The 27,273-nt window shown below is 46.9% G+C and overlaps 1 protein-coding gene across 1 annotated transcript in view; it reads left to right on the top strand.

The window, feature by feature from the left end:
- LOC119447727 (uncharacterized protein C05D11.1-like) overlaps positions 1-27,000 on the top strand; it is a 46,045-nt gene extending 19,045 nt beyond the window's left edge. The window contains exons 2-7 of the mRNA XM_049663904.1: positions 3,153-3,550; positions 3,681-3,844; positions 16,452-16,641; positions 17,494-17,798; positions 22,589-22,741; positions 26,742-27,000. Coding sequence (XP_049519861.1) covers positions 3,153-3,550; positions 3,681-3,844; positions 16,452-16,641; positions 17,494-17,798; positions 22,589-22,741; positions 26,742-26,802 — 1,271 coding nt within the window. The 3' untranslated portion in view covers positions 26,803-27,000. The remainder of the gene's footprint in view (positions 1-3,152; positions 3,551-3,680; positions 3,845-16,451; positions 16,642-17,493; positions 17,799-22,588; positions 22,742-26,741) is intronic.
- The last annotated feature ends 273 nt before the right edge of the window (positions 27,001-27,273 follow it).

Below are 27,273 nucleotides of genomic sequence, written 5' to 3'. Positions count from 1 at the left end.
GCCATCTCTCGTAATAGGCTGCAACTCCGCCGCCATAAAGCTACGCGGCGAAGCCGGATTACAGGAGACGGGAGCCATGCTAGGAAAACAACATCAGAGTACGCATGAGAGTTGTGCATCCCCACAAATTATAGAAGGTGTCCAAGGTGTAAGGTGTCCAAAATTTCGATCATCCTTATACAATATCACTATGGGGCCAGTGGCAGTGCCGCAAGGCTGTCCGAGTAACTGAGCATGTCTGAATTATCAGTGTCCGAATTGTTGGTTGGCAATTGTATCGGTTGGCAACTGGCATAAAGGTGCAGCTTGCTGCATGCACAGAGCCAAGCTTTCACTATAACAACTTTTCAGAATAACAAACCATTTACCATGGTCCCCTGAAGTTTGTTATACCGAAATTTTGCACTGCACAGAGTGCAGTGCAAGGCAGCAGCAGTACAGTGTGTGCGTGGCATGGTGCATGGGCGCAACTTGACAGCACAGGCCGGTTTGGCGCATTGCCAGGTAACCGACAGTTTGTGGGAGTCTTGGACTGCTTAATCAGACAACTTACAAGCAGGATTGCGCGCCACCAGATGCTGGCCTAATAGGCGCAAAAGACCAGAAAAACTAAGCGTCTAAGTCACACGACCACTTTTGATCGCGATCAAAAGTGCGCCGTGTGACACCCGTATTAATCCGTCGGCAGAACTGTGCAGCATGAGCAGCCAGCGAGAAATCGCGGCTAGCGCTATCAGGCTATCAGCGCAGTTGGCGTGATCCATTCGTGTTTCGGAGGGTGGTGCGGCGTAAAGCTAGGGCGCAGCCCATTCGTGTTTAGAGGGTTGGAAGGGTGAAGGGAGAGAAGTGCGTGAGACTGGTGATGCGGGGATGGCTGGAAAACAGCTCGCGACAGTGTGGGGTGGCTCAAATTTCTTTTTATTTGTTTTATTTTCAAGGATTTCGCATTCCATTCTGTTTCGTCACGGACACCCAGTAGCCAGCCACGTGTCTCCTTATAACCGATAATGCGGCACGGGGTATTGTAGTAGGTGGGTTACTTCACCATAAAAAACACAAAAGTTGACTGTGCAGCAGCTTCTCATTGTTATACAGCAAAATTTCGGTATAACAAACTTCAGGGGACCGCGGTAAATGGTTCGTTATTCTGAAAAGTTGTTATAGTGAAAGCCCCAAAATTAAACATTCCACCTATTAACTTATCAGTTCATAAGTTGTCACCATATGAGCTATCCACGAAGACGTCGCTGTTGGCTCTCGGCCCGTGCAGTTGCTGTTCACGCACCACCAAAGCACCATGTAATAAGAGTGACGTGCTCAAAACAGACGCTGACGCCGAGAAAACTACCGACAAATAGGAAGCTCCATGTCGCCTCTAAAGTGCAATGTTTCTTGTTTGTTTGTTTTCACAATCCTTGCCGTGGACACAACAACTTTCTTGCTCGAGGTGGACACCTTAACTATATTAAAGCGCAAGCGTGCGTAAATGGCACCGCACCACCCTGAAAGTACAAAGTGTGATTGTGTGGCAACCCTGCGAGTACGAAGGTTACATTTCCCCCGCATGTAGCTACTACGGCCGCAGAAAGCTCGAAAGAGGCACGCAGAAAGAAGGGCAAAAGAAGGGAGAGATGCGCCTCCGTTGCTTGACGACACTTCTCTGGGTGGAACATGCGCTCGCAAAACCTGATGCATCGTCGCCTCAGCTAGCGTTCGAACGGTCCTGCGCGTGACAATACAATCGCCACTTCGGGACCTTCTCAGAAAGAACGGCTCGCCTGACTATTGAGCTCACCCACTGTTACCCTGCCTCGGAATGAAAAAGCGCGAGTTGAGAGCGAAAGTATTTTGCAGTGATGCCCGAGCTGATGCGCGCCTTCAGGGGCGCCGCTGGTCCTGCTGCTCTACTGAGCTGCGTTGTTAGAATATCCGTCCACGCAGGGCTTCGGGCACACTGCGCTGCTGTAGAGTGCAAGGGCGCCATCCTAAACCAGGGACGGATTCATTGCAACGCGCACCGGCGTGTCATCTGAGGGTTGGGTAGTACGGAAAAGGCGTGCGCAAAAGAAGCTGCGTGGGGCGCGCACAGGTGACAGCCGCTTCCCTTGTGACATGCCGCTGTCACCAATTCGCGTGATCATCGCGCTGCTTTTGAGTCTTTTTCGGAACTCGTGGAATGATTATTGTGGGCGATTGGCCTTTCGATAGGCGGCCTCACCGCTTTCCGACACGCCGATGCTGTGTGCCAGCGTAGTTTTTTTCCTCAGGCACCGTCTCAGGTTTTCCAGACCCGTGCGCTGTGGTGTCCGCTTTCTGCGCCTTGTCTTCTGCTAGCCTCCTGTTTCGGCTGCCGTGACTGGATACACGGAAATCTAAGAATCCCAGATTTTGGAATATGAGATTGTAGTACTGAGATGTTGTTAACATGACACAGAAACTGAATAACAATCGTTATTCTGAAATGTTCGGTATTCTGAAGCTCGTCGTACTGAAATGTTTTTACGTTGAAACTATAAGAAGTCAGCAGGGGGATTTCTGAAAAGTTTGTAAATCTGAAAAGTTCGTTTATGTGGGGTTCGTAGTAACGAGATTTTACTGTAACTGATATATTATTAAAACCGCTATTGTTAAAAGTGGGTTCGACTCTATAGTTATTCGAACAATCATTCAAACTATTGAGCACCTCTCGTCGCCTTATATGCTTGAACTTTTTCATGAAAAACTGGTAACCGGTATTATTTTTTTCGGTTCAAGTTCAGTTTCGGTTCAGGCATGTTGCGAAAATATTGGTTCGGGCTTAGATTCAGTTCTGCAAAAAATTGCGGTTCGGGCACGGTCTTCGGTTCGGGTTTAGGTTTGGTTCGACACCCTGCTTTCAAGCATGTGTAGCAATTGCTGTTCTTGCATAAAATTTGCAAGCAAGCGTTTAAGATTATATTCATGTCTTCTTTTTATTTATTTTAAAAATTGTTTCTCTTTCTTGATTTGAGTTGAGGTTTTATCAGAAAGCTACTGTTCAGTACTCAACATCTCTTCTTAATTGCAAAGAAATAGATGCTTCAGCAGTATAAAGGTACAATATATCATAACGCATGACAGTGGAACATGAATTTCTACCTGCAAAGCAAAACATGGCATTTCAAACTGGCCAGTCGAGTTTACAAGCCTTATAGCATCACTGTTTCTAAATTGGCCTAGCTGTATTCTGCATCATTTTTATAGTTTTACAGTCGCCTGTTGTAGCTGCAGGCTGAAGTCACCTTTCACCTGTTTTCTATTGCAGATAGACCGTGAGAAGTATTTCCGAGGAGTGCAGTGGGTGCATGACTTGCTGACTGGCATAGAGTTTGAGCCAGACCGGATCCAAGTTGTGGCTAACAAGATGGTGAAGGATGTGGTCAAGAAGAAGCGTTCAGGAATAAAGATCACTGGAACACTCATACGGATACTCTCCTTTCGGCCAGAAAGTAATCATACTGCTGGCAGTATGCTGCGACAGCAGACCTTCCTGTACGACTTGCTGCGGCAGCTGAAGGTGGATCCAACCAAGGTGAGCATCCCTCCAGTTTTGTTTGGCACTTCTTTGGCCAGAAAGCCGTGGCTTCATCATTTCAACCATTGTTGTGTTTAACCAGTTGTTTTCATCAAGTCTTTGTGTGCTCTTATGCTTCTGCTGGCAGGTGATAAAAAAGCTGATGGAGGTTAAGGAGTTCCTGACACGACCTGAGAATGTGACTGTGCACCTGGCTGCAAATATTGAAAAGTTGTCACTGCATGGTGATCTAAAAACACCTTGGACAACCTGCATCATCCGACAGCCAAGGCCTCCATCCCCTATGAAAAGGTACAGCACATGTTGTTATATTGAAGCTCGCAAGTTTTTATCTGAAATTATGTATGTGCAGCCCTTTGAGGTCATGCCAAAGGGGTGAAAGATTGTCAACCATGTAGGCAGTGAAAACTTCCTCATTAGTTGTGCGCAATTATTCATGGCACACTCTATCTTTTTTTCACTTGCAACATTGCCAATTCACAAGTGCGTTCATTGATTGGCTGCATGCAAAACTGTGTGGAAGGACTGAGGCAGTGTTTTGATTTTTTATTACAGTCGAATGCCTCTACAATTAACGCCTTTACAATGAAATTACCTGTATAATGAAGGACTCCGCATGTCCCAGCCGAATTCAGATCCTTCATATGTACAGTCGAACCCGGATACTGTACAGACTCGTGTGAGAGCCGCACTTTTTTTCACAACTGTGACAAGGTGCGGCCCTTACACGGGACCAAACCCTTCGGTTCGGTCTTGTGTCAGACCCACTACTAGATGGCTCTAGATACTAGATTCCGCTACTATAAATGGCTGGCCATCTGGTAGCGGCACGCAGAAGTATGCAGTGTGCGAAAATCGGGGCAGAGAACACGTCTGTTTCTCATTTGGAATTTTTTTCTCCAAATCTTTGGCTGCCAAGTTGGGGGTGCAGCCTTTACACGAGTCTATACGGTATATCGAATCTGAAAGGGATCACAAAAAAGTTCAATATCTAGGTAATTCGATATATCAAATAAAAATCTTATACAGAAATTTTCAAGGGGATTTTACAGCTGTTCCATACACAGTCGCCAACCGCTTTTTTGGACTCCGAAAATTTGGCCTTGTTGGATATTCCGGACTTCATAAATGCACCGTTAGGGTTCCCATAGATCTAATGTATTTTCGCGACCGATTTTTCGGACGAATTTAGGTTCCCAAGTTCGATTTTTCACACTATATTGCTCGTTCCGAGCCATGCTACAGTGTACTAGAAGGGGGCAGTGGGCTTACTCTCCGGCGGAGGCTATGCGATGCGGCGGCTCCACGAATGTCGCAAATATGAGCTTCTCCGATAGCCCGAGCGGCGGCGCTGGCGTCAGTTTCAATGGAGCGTGGGTGCGACGGTGCAGCTAGGGCAGCTGCCCAGTGCCCGCCCAGGCTAACAAACTTCTGTGACCGAGGAGGCCTCCTTTATCCCTCCAGTCAGCTGTACGGCTTCGTGAAAAAGCTAGAGGATCTTTTCACAGAATGCTTCTGTCAGAGTGAGCCACACTCTGACAGCGTTATGGACATTGCTGGCAGTTGTTAAGAGTAATTGCTTCCCCTCGAAGTTGGCAGCTGCAATGTGCACGCTCTTAGCCTCACAGCTAAAATAATTAGTTTTATTGCGATAGCAATTATATGGACACTCAAAAGCAGATTTCTGCCGTCGCCGTCGCCGTGAGGTTCCGTATGACGTCAATGGAGATGAAATCGTCGCCGCGCGCCGAACGCTGTATGTGCGAGTGAAAGGGCGCGAGGGACGCGCGCTTTCACGGGGAGTGAACGCACGGCGGAGAACAAACGTGCGTTCTGCGCCGTGCTCCCTTAAGGGCTGCAGAAGTAGGCGTCTCTTTCCTCCTTTACAATCACCATATATGTAGAGCAAACGCGCCTTCTTCCGACGCACTAGAGGCCGTGGGGGAGGGAAGGGAGGTGACGTTTAGCTGCGGCACCAAGTGCCTATTTATATAAGAGGCTCCGGCAACAGTCACCAACGCCGCACGCATTTTGAGCGAACGCGGGCAAAACGCCGACGGCGTCGACAACAGTTCTGCGTGTTGCCGGTGCTGCTGCATGTCCAAGTTTATACAGCTGATAAAGCTAATATCATTACTCCGTATAGCTCTCTACAAATTTGCTATCGCAATTGATGCTTCGCCTTTCAGGTGAAACTGCGACAACTTTTTTACATTGTCGCACGTCTGCATTTTTACGTGAAAGGAATTAACTGTGACAAGGCAGGAAAGCGGCGCAGAGGGCCAAGCAGGTGAAGTTGAACCGTTGCTTGTGAGTTGAAGTGCATGAAACAATGGCTTGCTGTACTTACAAATAAAAGCTTTGTGTCAGCAACAGCCCTAGCTGTTATCTTCATTTTGCTTACCCTTATATAGCTGTACATAAGCATAGGCCTGAGCCTAATTGTCAAGCTAACTAGTTTTCACTTTTTGTTCAGGCCTCCCCCCATTTCTTTATGGAAAAATCATCCTGATTTGATTTAATAAATGTGTGCCAGCGTAATGTTGGTTAATAATAAACGCAGAAGGCTACTGTGAAGCATGGAACAACTAAAGTGGAACAATGAAATATTTAAGCCATATATACAAATTCATTTTGGCTAAGCAAAGCACAAACCTTGTTAGCATGCCTGATGTTCTTTTTTTCTTTTTTAGCCCAGCTGGGTAGTATGTGCGCACTGTTTTCTGTCTGACAAAATTTTACATTAGGTCGACACGGCATGAAACCGTATATTTGGTCACCGTCCCTTTCATTTAAAATTTCCCTTCAATTTTTTTTTACGATTGCCCGATAATTCGGAAAATTCGAAGGCCCCTTCCACATAAGCAAAATCCGTCAGCGACGACCTCTTTGCAAAAAAGGTTTAAGGATAGGCAGCAAATTACCCAAGAGTTGCCGTCTTCCTTTTCCACAAGGTACTATTATGGCAAATATCATGTGGCCTAAACAAATATAGTGTTTGCTAAAGATATGTAAAGACTCTCAAGTATGTCAAAATTAAAAACAAATAAGAGTGTGAACTGCTTCGAACTGAAACCGGCAGAAGCGCAAGGAAAATCAAAGCTTCTGCAAGCAAAGCTTTCATTGAAGTTGCCAGTGGCGCCACCTCTTGGATGCGACGCTGACTGCGTCAGAGGAGCGGCTGAGTAAGCCCACTGCCCCCTTCTAGTACACTGTAGCCATGCTGCCCGTTCTTGGAGGCCGCCATGTTGGATTTTCCGCTGGCTTGCCCAGGCTTGGCTTCCAGTGGCCTGCTGTATAGCCTCCAAGATTGGGAGACACACGAGAGCGTGCCCAAGGAGGTTGAAAAAAAATTTCTGGAGTGGCAATGCTGCTATGAAAGTAAAGCCAGGCCGCCGCCATCTTACTCAGGGCTCGAAGAGGCATCAGGGAATAGTGGAATATAGGAAAGGCCTGCTTTTCGCCTCCTTCATGTTTGAGATGGCTAATTTAGCTCTAAAGAGCCTATTAAATGTACACCTTTGTTTCACAGGCTTTAGAAGCAAACCTGAATGCCGTGGTGCATTTTTTTAGAGCTCTTGATATCAACACTTAGCCAAATAATAAATTTAGGTAGAAACAACGACCTGTTATTTTACAATTACCCTAGCGTTTACATTCGGACCACAAAAGCACTTAAAGGGCCCCTAAACCACCACAGATATTTTTTGAACATTTCAAGTAAGCACGCGCATCGAGTTCAGAATGCCGTCACGATCAACGATGCCAAACGCTGCAGCGCTACGCGCCACGGGCGCGCCACAAAACCAAAAAAACAATGCCGTCCTCCTCCCCTCGCCTTTCCGGAACCCCAGCGGTCGTCACGACGTCAGCAGGGGGTATCTGGTGATGTCAACGGTGGAAACGATGTCCATTGGTCGAACAAGAACCTACGACTTCCGGTTTGTCTGCTAGCAGGTACGCGCGCTTCCAGCTCGTCCTCGCCGTGTTGCTCGCTTGTGCGCGCTTGCACATCGGTATTTACAGCCCGCAACACAAGTGCGAAATCGCTCGTGTTCCAACACAGTCATGCTTAGCGGTCTGATTAGCTGTGCGAATAGAGTGCGACAGTGTTGGCCTTTCCAGACGTGCGCGCAACACTGGGTTTATAGCGGCACGCTTCGCATAACACGCGCCGGCACCGCAGCAACATCGGGTAGCTGAGAAGCGCCGAGTCCACGTCCACATTACCGGCACGCTAACTCGCCGCACGCCGTTTGCCATTCGCGGGCCGCCGTTCGACAGCGGTTTTGCTCGCGAGCGGCGAGATTTCCTTGCTGTACGTAGAGAGGATGAGACCTCATTTGTGCGGCAGCCTCACCGCCGCTGATCGCTCGACGGCGCCGATATCGTCGCTAGGCCTTTTACGGTTCCCTCCAAAGCTAAAGCCGCGGACAGCGCTTCGAAATGAATTACCGACGCTCACAAGCCGCAATATTTTCTTATCGTTGTTATCGCTCTTCGCAATAATTGTACACAAAGAAGAAAAATACGCGGATATTAGCGGCGCCGTCGGCTGCGATGCAAGCACAGCCGAGCCGGTCGTCTCCCGTCGGTAGCCGTGCACTCAGCAGCAGCCGATGTTTTCGTTGCCGGTGGTGGAGGCGCGCAGCTTCGCGGTCGTCGATTGGCCCGTTGATGGTGCAGCGGGCGGGGCGCCAGCCGAATTGCCGTCTACTTTGGACACCTCTCGCGCGGCAGACAGGAGGCCGCTAGCATGGCTAGCGTGGACGTGCCTTAACCGGAAGTAGGCGTTTTGAGAAGCGCGTTGGCGATGGCGTATGTCACGTGACATTTCGAGCAGCACTCGGCGAGGAGGGGAGACCAGCCGACGAGGAGAGAAGCGAAGGAAAGAGCGAAATGAGCGAGGGCCGTTTTTCGATCATCAAACGCGTGTAACTCCGCTATTACGGCACCATTTCGAAAAATTCTCGCGGCTACATGTTCGTTGTAGACTCGTGCACAACTGCAACACCACAACTAAATTTCGACCTCTGGGTGGTTTAGGGGCCCTTTAAGGTGTGCGCGGACTGCAGCCTGCGCGACACTCTTTCAGAGCTGAAGTCAGGGCAAGCACTGGCTTCACCTCTGCTGGTAAACATTAGCGGGCGCCGCCACTCCAGAAGTCTTTTTTTTTTTCAACCTCCTTGAGCGCGCCCTAGTCTCCCGTCTCGGAGGCCATACCCGCTCTTCCTTAGCTGACGTACTGCTCTAGGGGACGGCACTTTTTTCTTTTATTTGGTCAGCACTATCGTCATAATCACTTTTTGCAAAATCTGTTTCTTATTATATTTTTTAAAGTTCAGTTGCTATTTTGCACGTAGTGTGCGTGCCTCGGAGGCGTGTGCAGCTTCACATTTGTGCAATCGGCGCCACCTCTTGTGCCTTCGTGAGAGCCAAGTCGTGTGAAGCGTAGCTTCTGCGATCAGTTCCTGCAGTGCACCATTTTTACTGAGCCGTTACAGAGTTAGCAAGATTACACTTCTCCGCTGGGCTATGCGCGAAATGGGAATGAATGAATGAAATCAACTTTATTCAAGGTCCTGCTGAATGGGAAGGCTGAAGCGAATGACGCGCTGCCGGAGCTGAATGCGGAGGTCACATGCGAAGTAACGGGGCTCGTTTCTTCAATCTCAGTAGCGGAGATCACCAACGCGGTGACGCTCTTGTCTACTGTATGCGGAGACGATGTCAGTCTTGCACAAATCCGAGCAAATCTGATCACCTCCAAGCGTAGTACGAGGCAGGGCATTATTAAAGATTTTTTTTATGCTGCTTTGAGCCTAATAAATTTTATTTTTTAGGGTGAACGAGTTTTTCGGACTGTTAGATTTTTCGGACTATTTTTCGGTCCCCACGAAGTCCGGAAAATTGGTCGGCGACTGTATATAGAATGATTCGATATATCCGGGTTTGACGATATTGTGAATGCCTCTGTAGCAAATACTACTACAGCGTGTAATTATGCATACCACAAAAAAATTTAGGTGACCCCGACAGCTGATTTGTTACTTTACAACGACTGCGTATAGCAGCGCCATCGCTGCCCTCCACAGCCATGACTGAGTTGCTGTGAGCATGTACGGAGTGCTGGTCAGCACATGCACGTACGCACGTCGATATGCTCAAAACTAGCGCACAATGACATCTTGGACAGGAAGGAGGTGAAGATCGATGAAAGGTAGCGTTGATAAAGAGCCTGCTGACGAACCAAGGGCTGAATTCGCAAAGTTTGTTTGCAAGTGGTGTTTGCCATTGGCCAACCGTCTTCGCTAATAACATGTCGAACATCATGATTGGTTGGCATCAGCTCTTACGAATGGTTTTAGCATAAGAACCTTCTTGTAGATATGGACGCAAGAATTTTGACAAAGGCAAGGGCGGCATTCAATGCTCTGCAGATGTACCTTGCAATGCCATGATGCAATGCCATGTTGCAGTGCCATGCAATGCCTTGTATGCCATGAGCGTCAATGTCGCAAGGTCGGCTGCAGTCACACATTCCATCGTACGAAGTGTGCCGAATGAAATTTACGACTTCTTATCTAAGTGCCTTTTGAATTTGTGTTAAATAAAGGTTTTACTTTGCTGAACGTGCTTAGGTTGCTCTATTGCAAGCAGTATGGTGTTTAATCTTTACAACGAAGTACAGTCGAATCTTGATAATTCGAACCCGAAGGGGCCCAAAAATTTCTTGGAGTTAAAGGAAGAGCTTATTTTTGAAGTATTCGTGCACCATAGCACGATGCACGAACGGTGCGAGTCGTGAAATATGGCGGCGCGCAAGCGCATAGCAAGTGCGGGCCATAAAACTGCCCACGCCGGCAAATGCTCGCTTCCCGATAACGGCAGATGACGAAACTTCAGGGAGCAGCAGCGCCGGCCACGGCGATGAGTGCGCGCGGAGACCGTCGAAGGTGAGGTAGGAGGGCGGCAGGGAAGTGGATTTGGTCTCGGAAACTCCGCCGCTTCGGTACCAGTGGCTTCGGCTGCTCCCCTCGCCCTCCCTCTCAACTCCATCGTAGCTCCCTCATCTTCGACTGTCTCCGTGCGCGCCCGCCGCCGTGCCGGCGCCAGCTTAGCCCTCCCCCTGAAGTTTTGTTTCCTGCCGTTATCGGGAAGCGAGCGTTTGCCGGCGTGGGCAGTTTCGTTGGCCGGACTGGGCCTCTGCCGCGTCTTCCCTCTGCGCTGCAGCTGCAGCGTGCAAGGTCAACACGTGACTTGAAAATACAGGAAGCATAAAAAAGAAGGGTTCACTGCCATTTTCTCCGCGTGGCTGAGACTTGGGCACCAGAGTGTACAAGAATACGGTTGTCTAGTACACTCTAGTCGGCACGTACACAGGTGTCCCGGCGCGATGCAGAAACGGCGACCTTGCAATTTGCGAGAGGGTGAAATTTACGCCACGGTGTCTTTTTTACCCTTCACGTGCGGCATTGAGGGGTCTCTACTGAGCTTTTGCTCTATGACCGCGCGATGTCGGGGTGTCGGAGCAATGCCGTTCGGAGGCGCCACCGCGTGATTTGGCACGCTGCTAAGAGCATTGTCGGTGCGCGGTATGTTCGAATTAACCGTCGCAAATGCTTTCGCATTCGAGTTACCGGGCGTTTTCACCCATTGGAATACATATAAGTTTGACGAGACCACAGCGTCAGTTCGAATAAACCAGCAGTTCGAATTAAGCGTGTTCGAATTAACGAGATTCGACTGTACTAATCTCATTAAAGCAACAAAACAAAGTGCCATGCTTTCCTTTTTGAATTTTGTTTCCTAACTGCCACACACAATCATACCTAGTGTGCTGTCACAAGTTTTGCAGTTTCGTTGCATATATTCGTATATACTGGCTGCCCAACCTAATGTCACCAAGAAGTATGTATAGCTTTATGTGAACGGCGACCACTGCACTGTTGACAGGCGTTTTTCATGCCAGTCATGAGTATCTTCCTTGCAGTAGTCACTACTACTAAGTTGAAGCTCTGAGCATGACTCACTAAAGCTGTCCAAGTCGAATTGTTCACGTTAAATGAAGAAACATCCAACAACACCACAGTTCCAGCATTGAAAAGGGTGGACGTTGTTGCTGCAGCTGTCTATCTCAGTAGTGCTGTTTTTGAAACATACAGGAGCCAGACCTCCAAATCCATTTTCCGGAAAGCTGGCACCAACTAGTAGCACAGCATATCCACTAAAATGATAAAACAACTGCTATTCATCTGTGGTGCTCAGTAGACAAAAGGAAATTCCTGGACAAATGAGATTCATCAGTAGCATATATTGGGGGGGAAAACTGCATGGACAAGTGGGACTCGTCTTTGGCACGGAAAGGATTAAACTTATCCTGAACTTGGCTGGCATTGCAGTGTCAGTGCACTCCAGAGCACACTGTTTGCATGCATTATACAAGTGGGACAAAGCCTGTGCGTTCTCTGATAGTTGCATATTACATTTATGGGGTCATAATAGTGGGGTTGTCACATTGAAATTTTACTTGTACATGAACGCATATATTGGGAGGCATCTGCAGCTTTCTTGGCAGCCCATGCTTTTCTCCATATGCAAGTGTGTAAGCTGTAGTCTACAGAACTTGCAAAATGTCACCATCTCTCAGCCAGGTACACAACCCGTCTCTTATTCTTATATCTTATTCAAGACAAGTGCTACTTCATGATGAGCTGCCTGTACGCTTCCCTCTGTTAACTGACTTTTACTTGGTGTTACAGTTTTGATTGTACCTAAGGAAGTGGTTTAGACACAGTACATTCGTTGCTTTCTAATGAGAAAGCAAAGCAAAGCTTTCTCATTATAGATTTGTCACAGGACGCTGGATCAAAAGAGCTAGACAGTGGTGCCTCGCAGAATGAACTTAATTAGTTCTGTGGGTGGGTATGTTTTGTGAGAAATTCATTGTGCAGTATATGTTTTCCCATTGTTTCCTATGGGCAGTCTAATTATTTGTTCCCGGACCTTAATTAATTATGCAAAAAAAGCACATAATCATAATAATACTGCAAATCACTAGGAAAAAATATTCAATGCATTTACTGAGGAAGGATTGAGGATGTCTGAGATCCAGAGAGTGGTGGTGGAGGACGGAGGAAGGGGAACTAGTATTTACACTAGTGTTCACATCCACCTGCACTTCGAGGAACACTTCCCAGTTCAGTCTGAGTTTGTCTCAGATACTCTCCCTCAGCACAGAGCATTGCGACCTCTACCTCATTCCGGATCGTGCTAACCATAACAGCTGAGGGGGGACCAGCGCTAAAAATTCCACTCACAGATAAAGATGGGACATGTCCATGCATAAAACTAAGGGGCATTGTTGCTTTCCACCAGGCCTTCGTGTCGTCAAAGAGCTTCTCGTGTCTGGTACTTGACCGAATCGTCGACCACGCTGCGCGAAAAAAAAAGCATTTCGAAAATATTGCATCTTGCTTGTCTAGGCAACACATAATGAGCCCCCCTTTTCTTTCCTTCTTTTTCTTTCCCTTGTATCTGACTTTCATTATGTTAATAAACTTGAGATGAGCTTGTTGTTAGGCTAGTTTGTACATGCAGTTAAGAAAGAAAACAGGGCAATAAACGGTACAAAAAAGACTTGCAGAACGCTGATTTGCGTACGGCAAGATCTATCAGGAACGGGGGTGCTGGGCCAGGGAAGATAAAAAAAAACGCCACAACAAATAGGTGGGAGGGCAGGTAGGTGAAGGGCTTCCCACCGCACCGGTCAAAATTCCGGTGGATGTTGAGTGCGACAGTGACGAACTGAAAAGAATTTTAAGAATGGAAGTGGGGTGATCGATTCGAGGAGATGGTGGGGGGACGTGATGTGCATAAAAGGCGTCAAGAACGAGTCGGCGAATAATTATGGGCATAGAGAGAGCGTCTCGTCGCTATCCGATCGCTCAACACCAGACGGCCGTGGCCAGTCGCCTAGCTGAGGCTCACCTACCCCGTCGTAACACGTCCTCCTTGCTGCGGAGAGCCCATCCTAACGAAACGTCTCGGCAATTTTCAGAATAGACAGGTTTCAGGAGACAGGACACTTACAAATCTCTCGGAGGTACTGGCCCTAATTTTACTGCGAGCTACGGATGCCGTAATTTTCACAAAGGCTTCTAAACAGGAAGCAGGTCTGCTTCAGACTGTCTGACTCGTCAATTCCCGAGCATGATCAAATAACAATATGCGTCACATGGTGATGATGACTACAATGTCATGATCACAAGTTACTTCCAAATATCTCTTCAAACAAGTCAAACAGAAGGTCACTGAAAGTGAGTGAAACTTGCATCATATGATACTATCGAAGTTCTAGTGCAAAGCTTCGTTCCGCTATTATTAAATCTAGAATAATGTAGCATGCCCACAACACCGAAAGCGCAATTTACTGATAGGCGACTCGCAAAATAGTACCTGGCCTCTTCCGTACGTAGCCGTACCACTTACTAGAAGATCTGGGCTGCAACAGGTCTGGCCTGCAAACAAGAAGACTTACAGATAGTGCACTGTCTTGTTTTTGTTTGGCCCCGTTTTTAGCGCTGTTCATTTTTCAAAGTCATGTACCAGCTATATATGTGGGTGTGTGTGTGTGTGTGTGTGTGTGTGTGTGTGTGTGTGTGTGTGTGTGTGTGTGTGTGTGTGTGTGTAATCACACTCCTAGGGATAGTTCTAGTAGTGAAACATAAAATAGCCCAGAAAGTGGATGGAAAAACAGCGCGGCAGTAGCTAAATTGGTAAGAGCATCGCACTTAATGCGAAGATGTGGGATCGTTCCCCACCTGTGGCAAGTTGTTTTTTCATCCTCTTTCATTTGCATTTATAATTTATTTAATTCAATTAGTAAGTACAAGTAATTTCCTCTATGTTGTCTCCTTGGTGTCAAGTGTTTGTTGGCTTCTTATGATATGATTAATAAATACCGGGCCCCTTGGTTCTGTTTCTTCGCGTTCTATATATATATATATATATATATATATATATATATATATATATATGAGAGAGAGGGGGCGGGTGAATGACGGGGAAGAGTGATAGTTGATGGTGAAGAACCCCGCCCCTCCGAAATAAATTTATGGCTACGCCACTAGTGAAGCACCACTGTGCGTCATTGATGAGAGAGAGAAAAAGCAATGAGAAGAAAGGCAGGGAAGTCAACCAGACAAGTGGCTGGCTTGCTACCCTACACTAGGTGAAGGGAAAGGGGGATTAGAAAGAGGAAAGCGGAAGAGAGTGAACACTGTGTGTGCACGCACTAAAGTGCCTTGAAATCAGTCAGTTCCAAGCAAGTTACCCGCCGCTGCTCTCTGCTGCCTGCTGTCTGAAGCTAATCTTGGTGCTTCCCTATAGCTGGTGATGCACGTTGAAGTCACCTGGGACAACCAAGGGACCAGTGCTCGTTAGTAGTACGTTGCAGTACGTGTCAGTGTATTGTTAAAGTAAACCACGGCTTTTTTGACTTCATTTCAAATAGAATGCTGCGGGTGAGCCATGATGCTTACTCAAGGCTTGCAAGCACTGAGTTGAGAGCATCCAGCACTTGCACTGCACTTTGCGCTTATGGAGTATGCAGCTTATTCAAGAGCATTCGAAAAGTATTCATCATAGTCCGGAGCATCATAACCACTTGCCAGTCTTCTTCGGGCCTTCTCCTTCAATTCATATCCTGTGCAACTATTGCTAGGTCCCGCCTACTTTGGCAAAATGTTGTCTGACAAAGCGAGTGTTGTCTGTGTCCCATCAGCTTGAACAAGTATGTTCCCATATCTGCTGTCATGCCCAATTCATTCTTACACATTCTTTCTTGTTATTGTAGGGATGGTGGCCTCAACATAAAGGCTGTGTGCAGTGCTGTATCTCCTAAAGTGTGCTCTCTCTACAGTGCACTTTTTGCATACACCTGCCTTGTAAGGATATGTACTGCTTCATAGACATCCTTGAGGGACAAGTAGAGTAAAGCAATGAAAAGCCACAGCACTACAGGTGCATGCAAGGATCAGGTGCATGTCTACGCCTGAAGGAGGCAGCGCTGCACCTTATTGTTTCCTATAGGACTTAGCATAAATAATGTGAAATGACTTCTAAAAGCCGTCACCACTGCACTATTCTGTCCTTTAGCTTTGTCACATTCTGTCTCACCGCTCCCCTTCACCATGCTGCCTTCAAAGTGTGTGGCTGAACCTTACTTTTCTGAATAACCACTTTACTACACCCCCTTTCCTACATCTGTGTGTCCTCTAATGCACACATAAACACAGCACTTGAAGCACACACTTCTCGTTTCCAGCTGGAATTATGCCATTGCCTTGAAGAATTATCTACATTATGGCTTTTCTTAAATTTATTTTTACAGCCAAACATCTTGTGTTTTACAGTACTACTGAGCACTGCCATGGTAAAAGTATTACAAATGGTTTCACACAAGACTCCAGTTAAATCTTCTGCACGAATATCGTCACACAACCATACTACTGTATAAGATAGGCAGAGGCAAGAGAAAATGCTGAGGGAACTATCACTGTGATCAGCCAGCAGTGTGAAGCCTGAAAATTCATTTATAAACTGCAGGGTTTATGTAGCAAGCCTAAAGTTGGCCCTTAATGTTTATAACGACACCCCACCCCTTATTGAATGAAAGCACATTTGTGGGCAGCCATCAAAAGTACTTCAGTGTCCCTTTAATCCACTCATAATCACAGTTATATGGTGTATTTAAGACGCATTTTTCAGCCATTTTTGCTTACAATAATACAATTTACTGTGCATGCAAGTTCACGCTGGCTAATTTCAGAAATTTTTACACATATTCAAGTGCACAAGCGTAACCATGCCTTGTTGGGCTCCATGTGGGAAGCAGTTCTGCGCAGGTGCCGTGCCATGCACTGCTGTTTCGTGGCACTGAGCAGGGTCTTCCACGGGATGTGATCACATCTGTGGGCTCAGTCGAGTCGGCCTTCCTGACCCAGTGCTCACCTAGCCTCAACTCTTATACAAGCCCTGACCTGCCTCCATTGCTGGTGCTAATCCAGTATCTCGTACAGCTTGAGGTGGGTGTGAACATTGCACAGCACTTTTTGCCAAATGTACATTAGTATGCACCAGCTGTTGGTCAAATGCACTTATTATACCCATAAGGTGTTGAGTCAAACGTCTTCATTTTCCTATTACATATTGTCTGTAAGGATACAATTGTTGTTTGCTAGCTGGAATTTTGTGCATTTTGCACACAGAAGTAACAGATCCTCTCTGTGCTAGCATGTGCATTGTTTCCTTTGTTCCCAAGAAGTGGGGCCTGCCATGGTCACTTTGCACTGTATGTATTTTCTCGTGCAAGTGATGTATTGCATTTCATGAGGCAGCACTTGTGTATAGGATATGTTGCATTTAAATATTTCCCTGTCAATCTTTCTGCATCCCTAGCTTATGAAAAGAAAATACTTTGAAAAAGCTCAACCTAACCACTGTAAAACATCCTTGACCTCCACTTCTAGACTGCTGATGCTGACTACAATGTTGGAGTTTGCCTATATAAATCATCTTGGTGTATTGATACTTAGATACATTGATGAAGCTGGACCTTACCAACTTGAAATGCTCAATGGCCTTTTAAATCACTTCCTGGACCAATCAGCTGATTCACTCACTTTTGTGTGGCGCTAGTAGCAAATTCTGTTTCACGAACGGGAACACTTTTAAGCGCTGAAAAACTACCCCAAAGAAGGTCCACACCAGTCTCGGCGGGTGCCACTGATGCAGGTACAAGCCTCCGCAGCTGCATCGCTAACAGCTAGAAGCAATCCTGTTCACCCAATAAATTTCACTATGAGTTGTAGTGTGGACACAATGTTCCATAAGCTAGCCCCCAGAATGTCATCTGCACTTGTTCATATTCTCTGCAGGGTCCCATGTGGCGGCAAATCCGTGGCCAGGGCCTGTCGTATAACTATGACCTGCAGTTAAGACCCTGTGATGGCCTGCTCTACTTCGTGCTGACCAAGTCGACACTGGTGGCAGCTGCATACCGTGAGGCAATGCAGATAGTACAGCGGCATGCTACAGGCGAGGAGGAGTGGGATGAAGAGCTGCTGGAAGCGAGCCGTAGTAGCCTGATGTTTGAGATAATTGAGAAAGAGAAGTATGTCAACGAGGTTGCCCTCCAGTCCATGCTGTCCTACCTTCGTGGCATCGACATGAGCTACACCAGGCAAGTAAAAATGACTAGGGGTGCCCCTAGGGCACTCTTTCTTTTTTCCCTTTTGGTCACCATCAGTCTCCTTGACCTTTTGGTCACTATTCATTTGAGCTGTAAATGTATGTTGTAATTATGAATAAAATTGAGGGAATTATTTTTAGTAAGCTGTGGATAGCTACAAGATTCATATTTCTGCAGCCATACTATTTGCCATGCAAACACAGTCGTGTAAGATTTAAATTTCATGTAAGTATAACTTATGGAAAAACATTTTATGTAAGTTTTAAATCGGAAATTTCTAAGTTTGTGCATCAGTAGATGGTTGTTTATGATTTCTCTTTTCCCTCCCGTGCCTTCACACTTAAGGAGCACTGTATAAATTGAGGCACCCATTCCTCTTCTGTGAATCTGTTTATGAAACACATCACAGAACACGAAGTATGTGTTTTCCAGGCAGAATTTCAGCACCTGTATAAGACCTGACGCATTTATCGTTTTTTTCTGTCGCTTAGCTTGTCGTCAGACTGCAGAACTTTCACCCTTGCATATTTCTACTGCTAAATCCATGAGAGCACTAGTAAACAGCGAGTTTGCGTCGAAAGATACCAAAATCTAGTCATCATCTATCGAAATGTCATGCACGTTTTCTACAAAGTTGTACGAGTTGCGGATGAATGAGGGGCCTTTTCCAACAAGTAGTGTGAAAACCCAATGCAGGTAGCGTGAGAACTTGCACAGGGGGGACCTCGTGAATTCCACAATCGGTCACATCAGTCCATCTGGCTTATGAATCTTCTAAAAAGCTGGTGCCAAACCATTGTGGCAGAGGAGGGAGTAGTGCAAGTACTTTTTGTGCGGAGGCACAATACGGTAGATGTCGACGAGGAGTTTCTGCAGACCCCTTTCTACTTCTTGAAGTGTTGGATCCCATTGAGGCGAACGTACATGTTGCTGTCTTCAAGAAATGCGTCTATTTTGATTCCGTAGGCGCTTTTCTGCATTATTATCGTGGCAGTTTACTTGTCAGTTTTTGTACCATTGGGACAAGGCTCAAACCTGTGCTGTAAGTATCCTTGCTAAGCTTCCGCATCAGCCTTCCACTGCTCACCTTCTGGGGCAGTCTATACTCGAGGACAACTTTCTGGGACAATTCTGGCAATAATAATAGGATGAAACCCGCAAACTTTAACTTTTGATTTACACTAGTGTCCACTGTCATCAGTTTCCGACAGCACTTTATCACTGTCTGTGAACCATAACATGTCCTTTGTACGGTCCATTGCGCCTTTTATGTTCGGTATTTATTAAACGACTCCGTAACAATTGCAAACAGAATGGTGGCCCACTCCTAGATTAACTACTTGACTAGTTAGTCCTGAGACGCATGCAATTCTCCCTAATGCCAAAAATGCATGACACGACTTGTTGCTGTTAGCTTAGCATGTAAAATAACAGATTTTTAATGAGCTTTCATAATCACAAACTGAAAGCAGTGCATCGTCATGCTATGCAAGAACTTGTTCTGTCGCCATCCAGGGCCACCATCTTGTGATGGCAATGGCGATGAAATTGGCTAGACTGGCTTTAATGGTAGGCTGTTGCGAACGCCACAAATGCAGTTTTGGTTAGTATTCTGTTTTCATCGGGCAGGCAATTTTCAAACCAATTTTCTTGGGGGAAAAAAGGCACACGTTAGAATTGGGTAAATACCGTAATCATTCATTGTGAACTACTGTTTTTGCTTGAAAATCTTTCTTGGCCAGGCCGGAAGTAGGCTTTTTGGCTGGAACGTGACGTGTGTTTCACGCATTCATTATCCCCTAAGCTCCACCAAGACAGTCTCCGCCGCTAAAGGGGTCGCTATTGGGGTCACCATAGGGGTCAGGCGCATGCGTGCTGACCAGTGAAGTTTGAATTATCTGGCGAAGAGCAGTTTTCTAATCAAAATAACGAAAGCTTGGCCCGTAGAAACGTATAGGCGCCGGCCAAGACCTTCGATTAGTATCGAATTAACCTAAATATCTAATATAATTAACAGAAGTCTAGTGTATAACGCCGGGCGGAGCCTTCGCAGAATCCAGACATTGTCATACTCGCTGCTGACAAGGGAAATGGCACAGTAATAATACAGAAAAGCGACTACAAAAGTAAAATGGCTGCACTTGTTCAATACAGCGACACATACGTGATAAAGTGAGAGATGTGCCACACACTGGAAGTTGCAAACCTGCAATCATTCAGCTTGCTGAAAGCTGTCGACCTCTGTTGAAGTTGCAAGGAGATGCAAATTTGGTGCAAGCTCTGACCATTGTTTCCCTTGTCTATAGTTATGACCACCTAACCACAGCTGAAATACAGCTGTGGTCAGCTGTAAACATGTGCGTACAGCACCTCATTGAGAAGCTCTCCTGGCCACTTCTGGTTGAAATGTTTGGGAATAGCTTTTTTCTGGCCTACAAATATTTGGCTTTTGGGGAATCCCCCCCCCCCCCTCCCTCCAATAAAAATAATTTGTCGGCTAGTGTATATCACTTTATTTTACTATGCTTACTTATTTTCGTTTTCTTGTGTCCCAAACTGCACCCTCGGCTTACAATCGTGGCTGCCTTATAATTGAATAAATATGGTACAGTAAAAGCTCGTTAATTCGAATTTCACAGGGACACTTAACGAGTTCGAATTAACCGAAATTCGAACTAACGAAAGTGATTAAAGAAAGCCACATCTGATGACAAAAAAAAAGGTAGAGCACCTCTAGGTACATTTATTTGCAAAAAAAAGTTCGGAATGGTTTTCTGCTTTTTGCCTCTGAAAGCGATTGCTGCCGCTTTATCTTCCAGAGCTCGAATGAGCCGGAAAGCATCGTCTTCGCCTTCTTCGAAACTGAAGAAAAGCCGGGCGTGATTTAGTCCGTCCATCACCTGTGCCAACGAAGGTCGTACCGGTGTTTCACCAACATCATCATCATCATCTTCATCATTCGCGTCGTCATCGTCCACGGCTGGGTTTTCGTCTTCGCCGACGACTTGGGCGATGATTTCATCATCGGTCACGGCACCGCACACCGCCGCGCAGCTGTCGACATTCACGTAGTCGCCGAAGTCCACATCGCCGAGCACCTCCCGTACATGAACCAGAGCGCGGACGTTCTCTTCAACTTCATTTGCGTCTGCGTTAAGGGCTCCGAAACCACAGTGCCGGAAACAATTCGCAATTATTTCTGTGGTTACCTGATTCCAGGCACGCACAAGCATGTGCAGGGCTGTGAGCAGAGTGACGGTGTAGCTCTTCTCATTATCGGAGCACAGGAGCAACTTCTCGAGAACGTGGCGTCTATAAAAGCTTTTCAAAACTTTTATAACGCCCTGATCCATAGGCTGAAGAGCCGCAGTGGTGTTAGCCGGAAGAAAAACCAGCTCAATGGCTCTCAACTCGACTTCCACCTTGTGCGCCGAGCAGTTGTCGACGAGGAGGAGAATCTGCCTCTTGCCGAGCTCAAATTTTCGGTCGAGTTTCCTCAGCCACTGCTTGAAAAGCTCGCCCGTCATCCAGGCCTTCTTATTTGCTGCATAGTCGGCCGGCAGCGTGCGGATGTTCTTAAAACATCGAGGCTTTTGCGACTTCCCTATCACAAATAGGGGGAGCTTCTCGGTTCCAGTCATATTGGCCCCGAGCAACACCGTCACCCGCTCTTTGCAACGTTTGCCGCCTGCGCACACGTCCCCCTTGTAGGTGATCGTTTTGTCCGGCAAGAGTTTAAAAAACAAGGCGGTCTCGTCGGCATTAAAAATATCGGATGGCGCGTACCTGTTCAGGTGGTCTAGTAGCGCACCATTCCGCCACACGGTGCAGGTTTCCGCGTCTACGGCTTTGGCTTCGCCGCACACACTGCGGAAAACGAGGTCGTGTCTGACCCTGAAGCGGCGAAGTCGGAGAGGTTCAGACGTAGCGCGAAATCAGCCGCCTTCGCTACAATGATGGGGCCACTCAATGGGATATCCTGGCTCCGTTTTTCCTTAATCCATGCGAGCAACGCTGCCTCCAGGTCCGGGTGCTTTGCTGTACGAATTCTCTTCCGATCCTTGGCGAAAGTTTCAGCCGCGTATGAGTCCTCAATAGTCTTCTTATTGCGGATGTAGGTCGACAGCGTGCTTCTCGGTATATCGTGCTTTTTGGCAATTTCATTCTTACTCTGCTTCCCTGCATCCACTTCCCTTGGAATTTCCACTTTTTCCTTCCAACGTTTTGGCACGGTATTTTCCACGCGACGACATAGCGGCACGCGAGCAGTGTCGGTCTGCGACGGACACGTACAGAACAAAAGAGAGGCTTAGAAGTTAGACGTTGCGATTGCACTGGCGACGGAGACAATGGCCGATTTCGGGGTTGCCACCGAACGCACTGTGTATCCCGCTGTCCATGATGATGCGGCAGAGCATTTGCGAATAAACGCAAGTGCTGCCCCCTAAAAACACGCAATGATGATAGTGTATGTCGCGCCATCTGTCGCTTAACAGCAGAGACTGCGAGCTGGCTACGGCGGCGCGCAGTTCGAATTATTCGTGGCGGGCCGGATTAGCATTCGAAATAACGAGCTTTTCAATACATGGGGCACTATGGAGCATGGCCGGACTGTGCCACTTAGTTCGAATTATTCGAAAATTCGAATTAACGAGGTGCGAATTAACGAGCTTTTACTGTAATCTCACAATTACACAGCAATTGGTGTAATCACTGCCACTGAACTCACATGGTCAGCGAGTTTTGCCCTGTAGCAAATGGAGTCATTTTTTGGCATGCAGGACCCTACTGGAGAAGGTGGCACAAGTGAAGCTACAAGACATGGTGCGTGTGGGAAAGCAGTATCTGTCTTCGCTCTTTGACCCTGCTGTGTCCAAGCTGGCCATTTGCTGCCACCCATCCAAGGTTGATGATACTGTTGCTGCTTTCAAAGAGTGCGTACCATTTTCTTTTTTTCTTCCAGATTCCTTCTATGGTGGCTATGAAAGCTTAGAACATACTATTTCTTGTTCATAATACCTACTCATTGTAGTAATGAAGTTGTATTACAGGTGGTCATGTTTTGTGAAATAGGACTTTTTAAAAAGCTTCTGGTAATTTCACTTTCACATTGCTGTTGGTCATAGGCAGATGAGCATTTCAAGAAAGGTGGCATAAGTGTAACTTTCTTATGACAGCAAATACAGTGGCTTGTGAAATTACTTTGGCTGCAGTTGAACCTCGTTATAACAAAGTTGCATGGGACCCAGATATACCTTAGTTATATCGATTATCATCATGAGCACATAGTCGTGACACGCTGATATTCGATGTGGCACATTATAGATTTAAGTCGTTAAATCTAATATTTTGTTATATCTATGTTTATTATATTGCGATTCTACTGTCATTTAATTAAAGTTTATGCGAGCAGCCTAATATAAAAGCTGGGCAGCTTGAGGCACCAGCCTAACAGCTATCTTGCATGCACTTTCAATGACCGTTGAAACCAGCAGCCGTTGAAATCTGCAAGTCTACTAACATAGCTTGCACAACAGAGCCAATGGAGCCTTGCAAGTTTGTGGGTTCTTGGTGTCTCACAGGAGACCAACCACCGCTGGTTCGAGCTTAGCGAGCCACAGGGCCGCGTCAGTTGTCGCCTCCAGCACCGCTCGCGCGCGAGCTCAGAGGCCGCAAGGGGCTACCGAGCAACGCACGCAAAAACACAGTAAAGCCCCGAGTTGACGGAAACCATTTATTGAATCCGTCGGCACCAGCACTGCACAAACACCCGCGCGGCGGGGAACCAAAGGGGTCGCGAACCAGGGCGAAAATACAATAACAGGCGCCTATAGCACGTCGCGGCGAGAGCACAGGCTCAAGCTGGGACACGCCGCTAGGAAAAGTCCCAGCGGCTATGCTACTTGCTCTGGCGATAACCAATGGGTCAACTCGCGAGAGCTCGTGCAATCTCCGTCGGCTTAGGCTTTCAGCAAGTGCGGCTCGGCGTGGTACAACCTCGCGCAAGCGCTAGGCACCGCTCGTCGGCTTAGCGTCGGGAAAAGGATCAGCACAAAGTACGCGCTCCCCGCACGGGCAAAGGCACCGTGCGTGTGCTCCAGTCCTAGTCACAAAGGTGTCGGCGGACGAGAGGAAAGCATGTACGTACCGTGCGCTGGTCCCGGAGATAAGAGAGCCACGCTCCGCCGCTAGCAGCCGATGCGGCTGCGTAGTGACATCAGCGCCCCGCCCTCACCGCAAACCACCGCATGCGCAGTGCCACCGCGGGAACCGGTTAGCAGCGGACGGGGAATGAAGGCGAGGGACGGCAGAACAGGTGAAGCCCGCGCAATGGCGCCGGCGCCTCCCTCAATCCCCATAAGTTTCAAGAGTTGTTGGCTTCAACTGTCATTAAAAAGCGCTAGAATGGGGGCCTCAAAAGTTTCAAAGCCTCCCAATAGTTGCGCCATCACATTACAGTGTTCCAGGTTCGCATTGGACATGCTATTTTTCCTGTGTAGCTGTTGACTTCAAACTTGTTACAAAAGAAAGCTTTGTGTCAACAGACATTCCAGCACTCATTAAAACAACAGCTCTCACCTAACACCAATCTGGTCAGAATGCTTTATGTAGCTCTTCATGTTTGTAAGTAGTGAATGATGATGTAAGCTATCACTGTTCTTTGAATTGGTAGTCGATTCTTCCGTTTGTGAGCATAAAATAGGTGGGTTTTATATGAATTATCAATAATCCATTGCTACAATGGGACAACAGATATGTCTGATTCTGAAGCCAGCCAAAGAAACCAACCTGGAATTTTAACTCTAGATTGATATTGACTCCCTCACACCTATAAGGGCAGCAGTTGGTTTACTGTTATCATGTCATAGCTTTGCTATTCAGCCACAGTAGTGCTGCAAGTACAAGACTCAAAGCCCTGCTGTAAAACTTGCCTCTGGTGCATACCCCGATTCAGCATGGCAAAGCTCATTGATTCCCCTGTTCTAAAAATCTGAATTATACGTACTATGTATGTTGCAGGCCGCTGTGACCAACACGGTAGTGTACACTGTAAAAGAGCACTGAAAGTTGTCCCATTACTCATGGGTCTCACGGAAGAAGGATACAGTACAAGAACTGCTTGTCTGTCAATACATCCAGTGCAATGATGGTCTGAGCCTAATGCCAATCTACCTTTACCATTGTGAATTCAGCACTTTACACAAAGCTACCTAACGTTCTGGTGTGGCATCTGTAGGTGCCATCACTGTCCTTGCTTGTGACTCTATCTGGCTCTTATGTGAGCAGCATATATAAAGTAGAACTTCGTTCATACATTTTCTTAGGGAAACGCGAGAAAAAAAACATACTAACCGGGAAAACGTAAGATCCAGAGTCACTAAAAAAATTTGACGGACTCAACTGTAGTTGGCTCTACGTAATGCGAAGCGTTTCACTAACCATTGCAACACGAGACGCCGACGCACGCCGAGCTGTTGAGGCCCAAGCACCCCGAGTCGCGTGTTGTCTTTTTTGCGGCTTCAGCAATCGTACACTTGCGCTCCTCGTATTCGTCCTGGGTCAGCAGCTTCTTCGAGTGAGGCATTTTGGCGGGAAGTTTTAACGTGCCCACTTGTCGCGAATTGTTGCTGCATGAGACACTGACACGCGTGGAGCTGGTGGGGCCCGAGCGACCCGAGACTGATGTTGTTGTTTTCCTATTGTGTAGTGCTTTAAGATGGCAACGGGAAACCGAAACGAAGTCAAGCTGGTGGGCAATGCCGGAATACAGAGCAAAACAAGACGCTGCAGTAGGGAATGGCGGCGCGTTTGTGTTAATGTCTATTAAAAGCGTGCAGGGGCTGTATTCTGAAACGATCCACTTCGGCAGTAGTATCACCTCGGCGACAACATCACCGTGAGGCGCACACTGATTGGCTGGTTGAGCAAAATTGGATGACATCGTGCTCAATCAGCCAATCAGCGCGCGTCATTGGCCAATGCGATAGTATCGCCAAAGTGGATCGTTTCAGAGTGCGTCCCCTGGGCTTCCAACTGCACTAAGCCCCATGCGCTGTGGAACAGATAGGTGAAGATGCTTACCGCAATCAGGTTGGCGGCTATAGCTGTGAATGCCACGTGCGACGACCCTGGGGGCGATTTGCTGGTACCAGAATAGGAAACTGAGTGCGCACTGGCGTTTTCACGTGAGACGGACGGGCGAGTATTGCGGGGAAGCTGCTGCGGCAGGCAGCTACTGTTCTCGATCACGCGCACCTTCGCGCCTTTTCTTGTTTACATGGGATCTAGCAGCCGGAAAATATATGACATGATCGCAGTTTGGCGATGTGCTGAACATTGGTGCCGAAAAATTGTGTTTTCCGGGTACATATGAACCAGTAAAAAAGAAGCGTAACTGTATTGGGTTATTGTTGTCTTCTCGATCATGAACGTTTGCGCCAGGAAATCATACGTAACAGGATCGTATCAACAAGGTTCTACTGTAACTGGTACAGTGTTCTTTTTTCTCTTTTGGGTATCAAACACACGCGTACGTGTGACACCATGGCCGCGATTTTGTAGCGATGCCTTTTTCCAATGCTTAATGCCTTGCGGCACCTTTTGCGTTCGTGAGTGGTCAAAGCGACGCTTTAACCACTCACGAAAGCGAAAGGCACCGCAAGGCATCGGGAAAAGATGTCATCACAATATCGCAGACTGTATTTAAGCCATTGCAAAAAAAAAAGTTATGGGGATGAGCTAAAGTGCTTACCCACCAAGCAACGATCAAGGCACCTTATGGTTTGAAATCATTACACTCATTCTTAATTCACTAGGTTGGGCTGCATGTTATGCCCTTCACTTTTGAGTGAATTGTGCTTGATGGTGGTATAAAAAAGGGAGACAGCTGTACAGAAGGACTGTGCCATGAGAATTCATCTTTCTTGTTTCCAGGTTCCGGAGAAACCTCACAGTTGTTACATCTCTGGAAGATAGCATTTTTGCAAAGTATTAAAAATATGGTCAATCATCAAAACGTCGAACCAAAAACTGACACAGCCCAAGCCCAAAGCTGAGGATTTAAGCAAGTCACACTTTGTGCGCAGCTTTCTTATTTCTAAACTGTTCTCTAAGTTAAGGACTGTGCTTGTTTGTTGAGGTGCACCACACTTGTCATCGGCACTGATTTTTTAAATAAAGCCTATTCAATTGTTTGTACAATTTTTATATGTCTCTTGAAATAGCTGAGCTGCATGTTAAATGTGCTTTGTAATGTGTACGTGAACAAACCAAACATTTCAGTGTTCCTTGAGCATGCATCAACTTTTTCTTCTTTTCATGCTGGAACTCGTTTCACTTTGTTCTTCGTATATCAGATGCCGCTCTGTGAAATCCGGGTGAATTTTATGGTCATGATTTCTTGTAAATGCCTTGGTAGTCAGGCAACCCTCATGCATTCGTAGTCGCTGATGTCATCAACCGTGAC

This window comes from Dermacentor silvarum, chromosome 1 (genome assembly GCF_013339745.2).
Source record: "Dermacentor silvarum isolate Dsil-2018 chromosome 1, BIME_Dsil_1.4, whole genome shotgun sequence".
Taxonomy (NCBI): Eukaryota; Metazoa; Arthropoda; class Arachnida; order Ixodida; family Ixodidae; genus Dermacentor; species Dermacentor silvarum.
The sequence above is the reverse complement of the archived record's forward strand: the minus strand, read 5'-3'. Positions and strand labels throughout refer to the sequence as shown.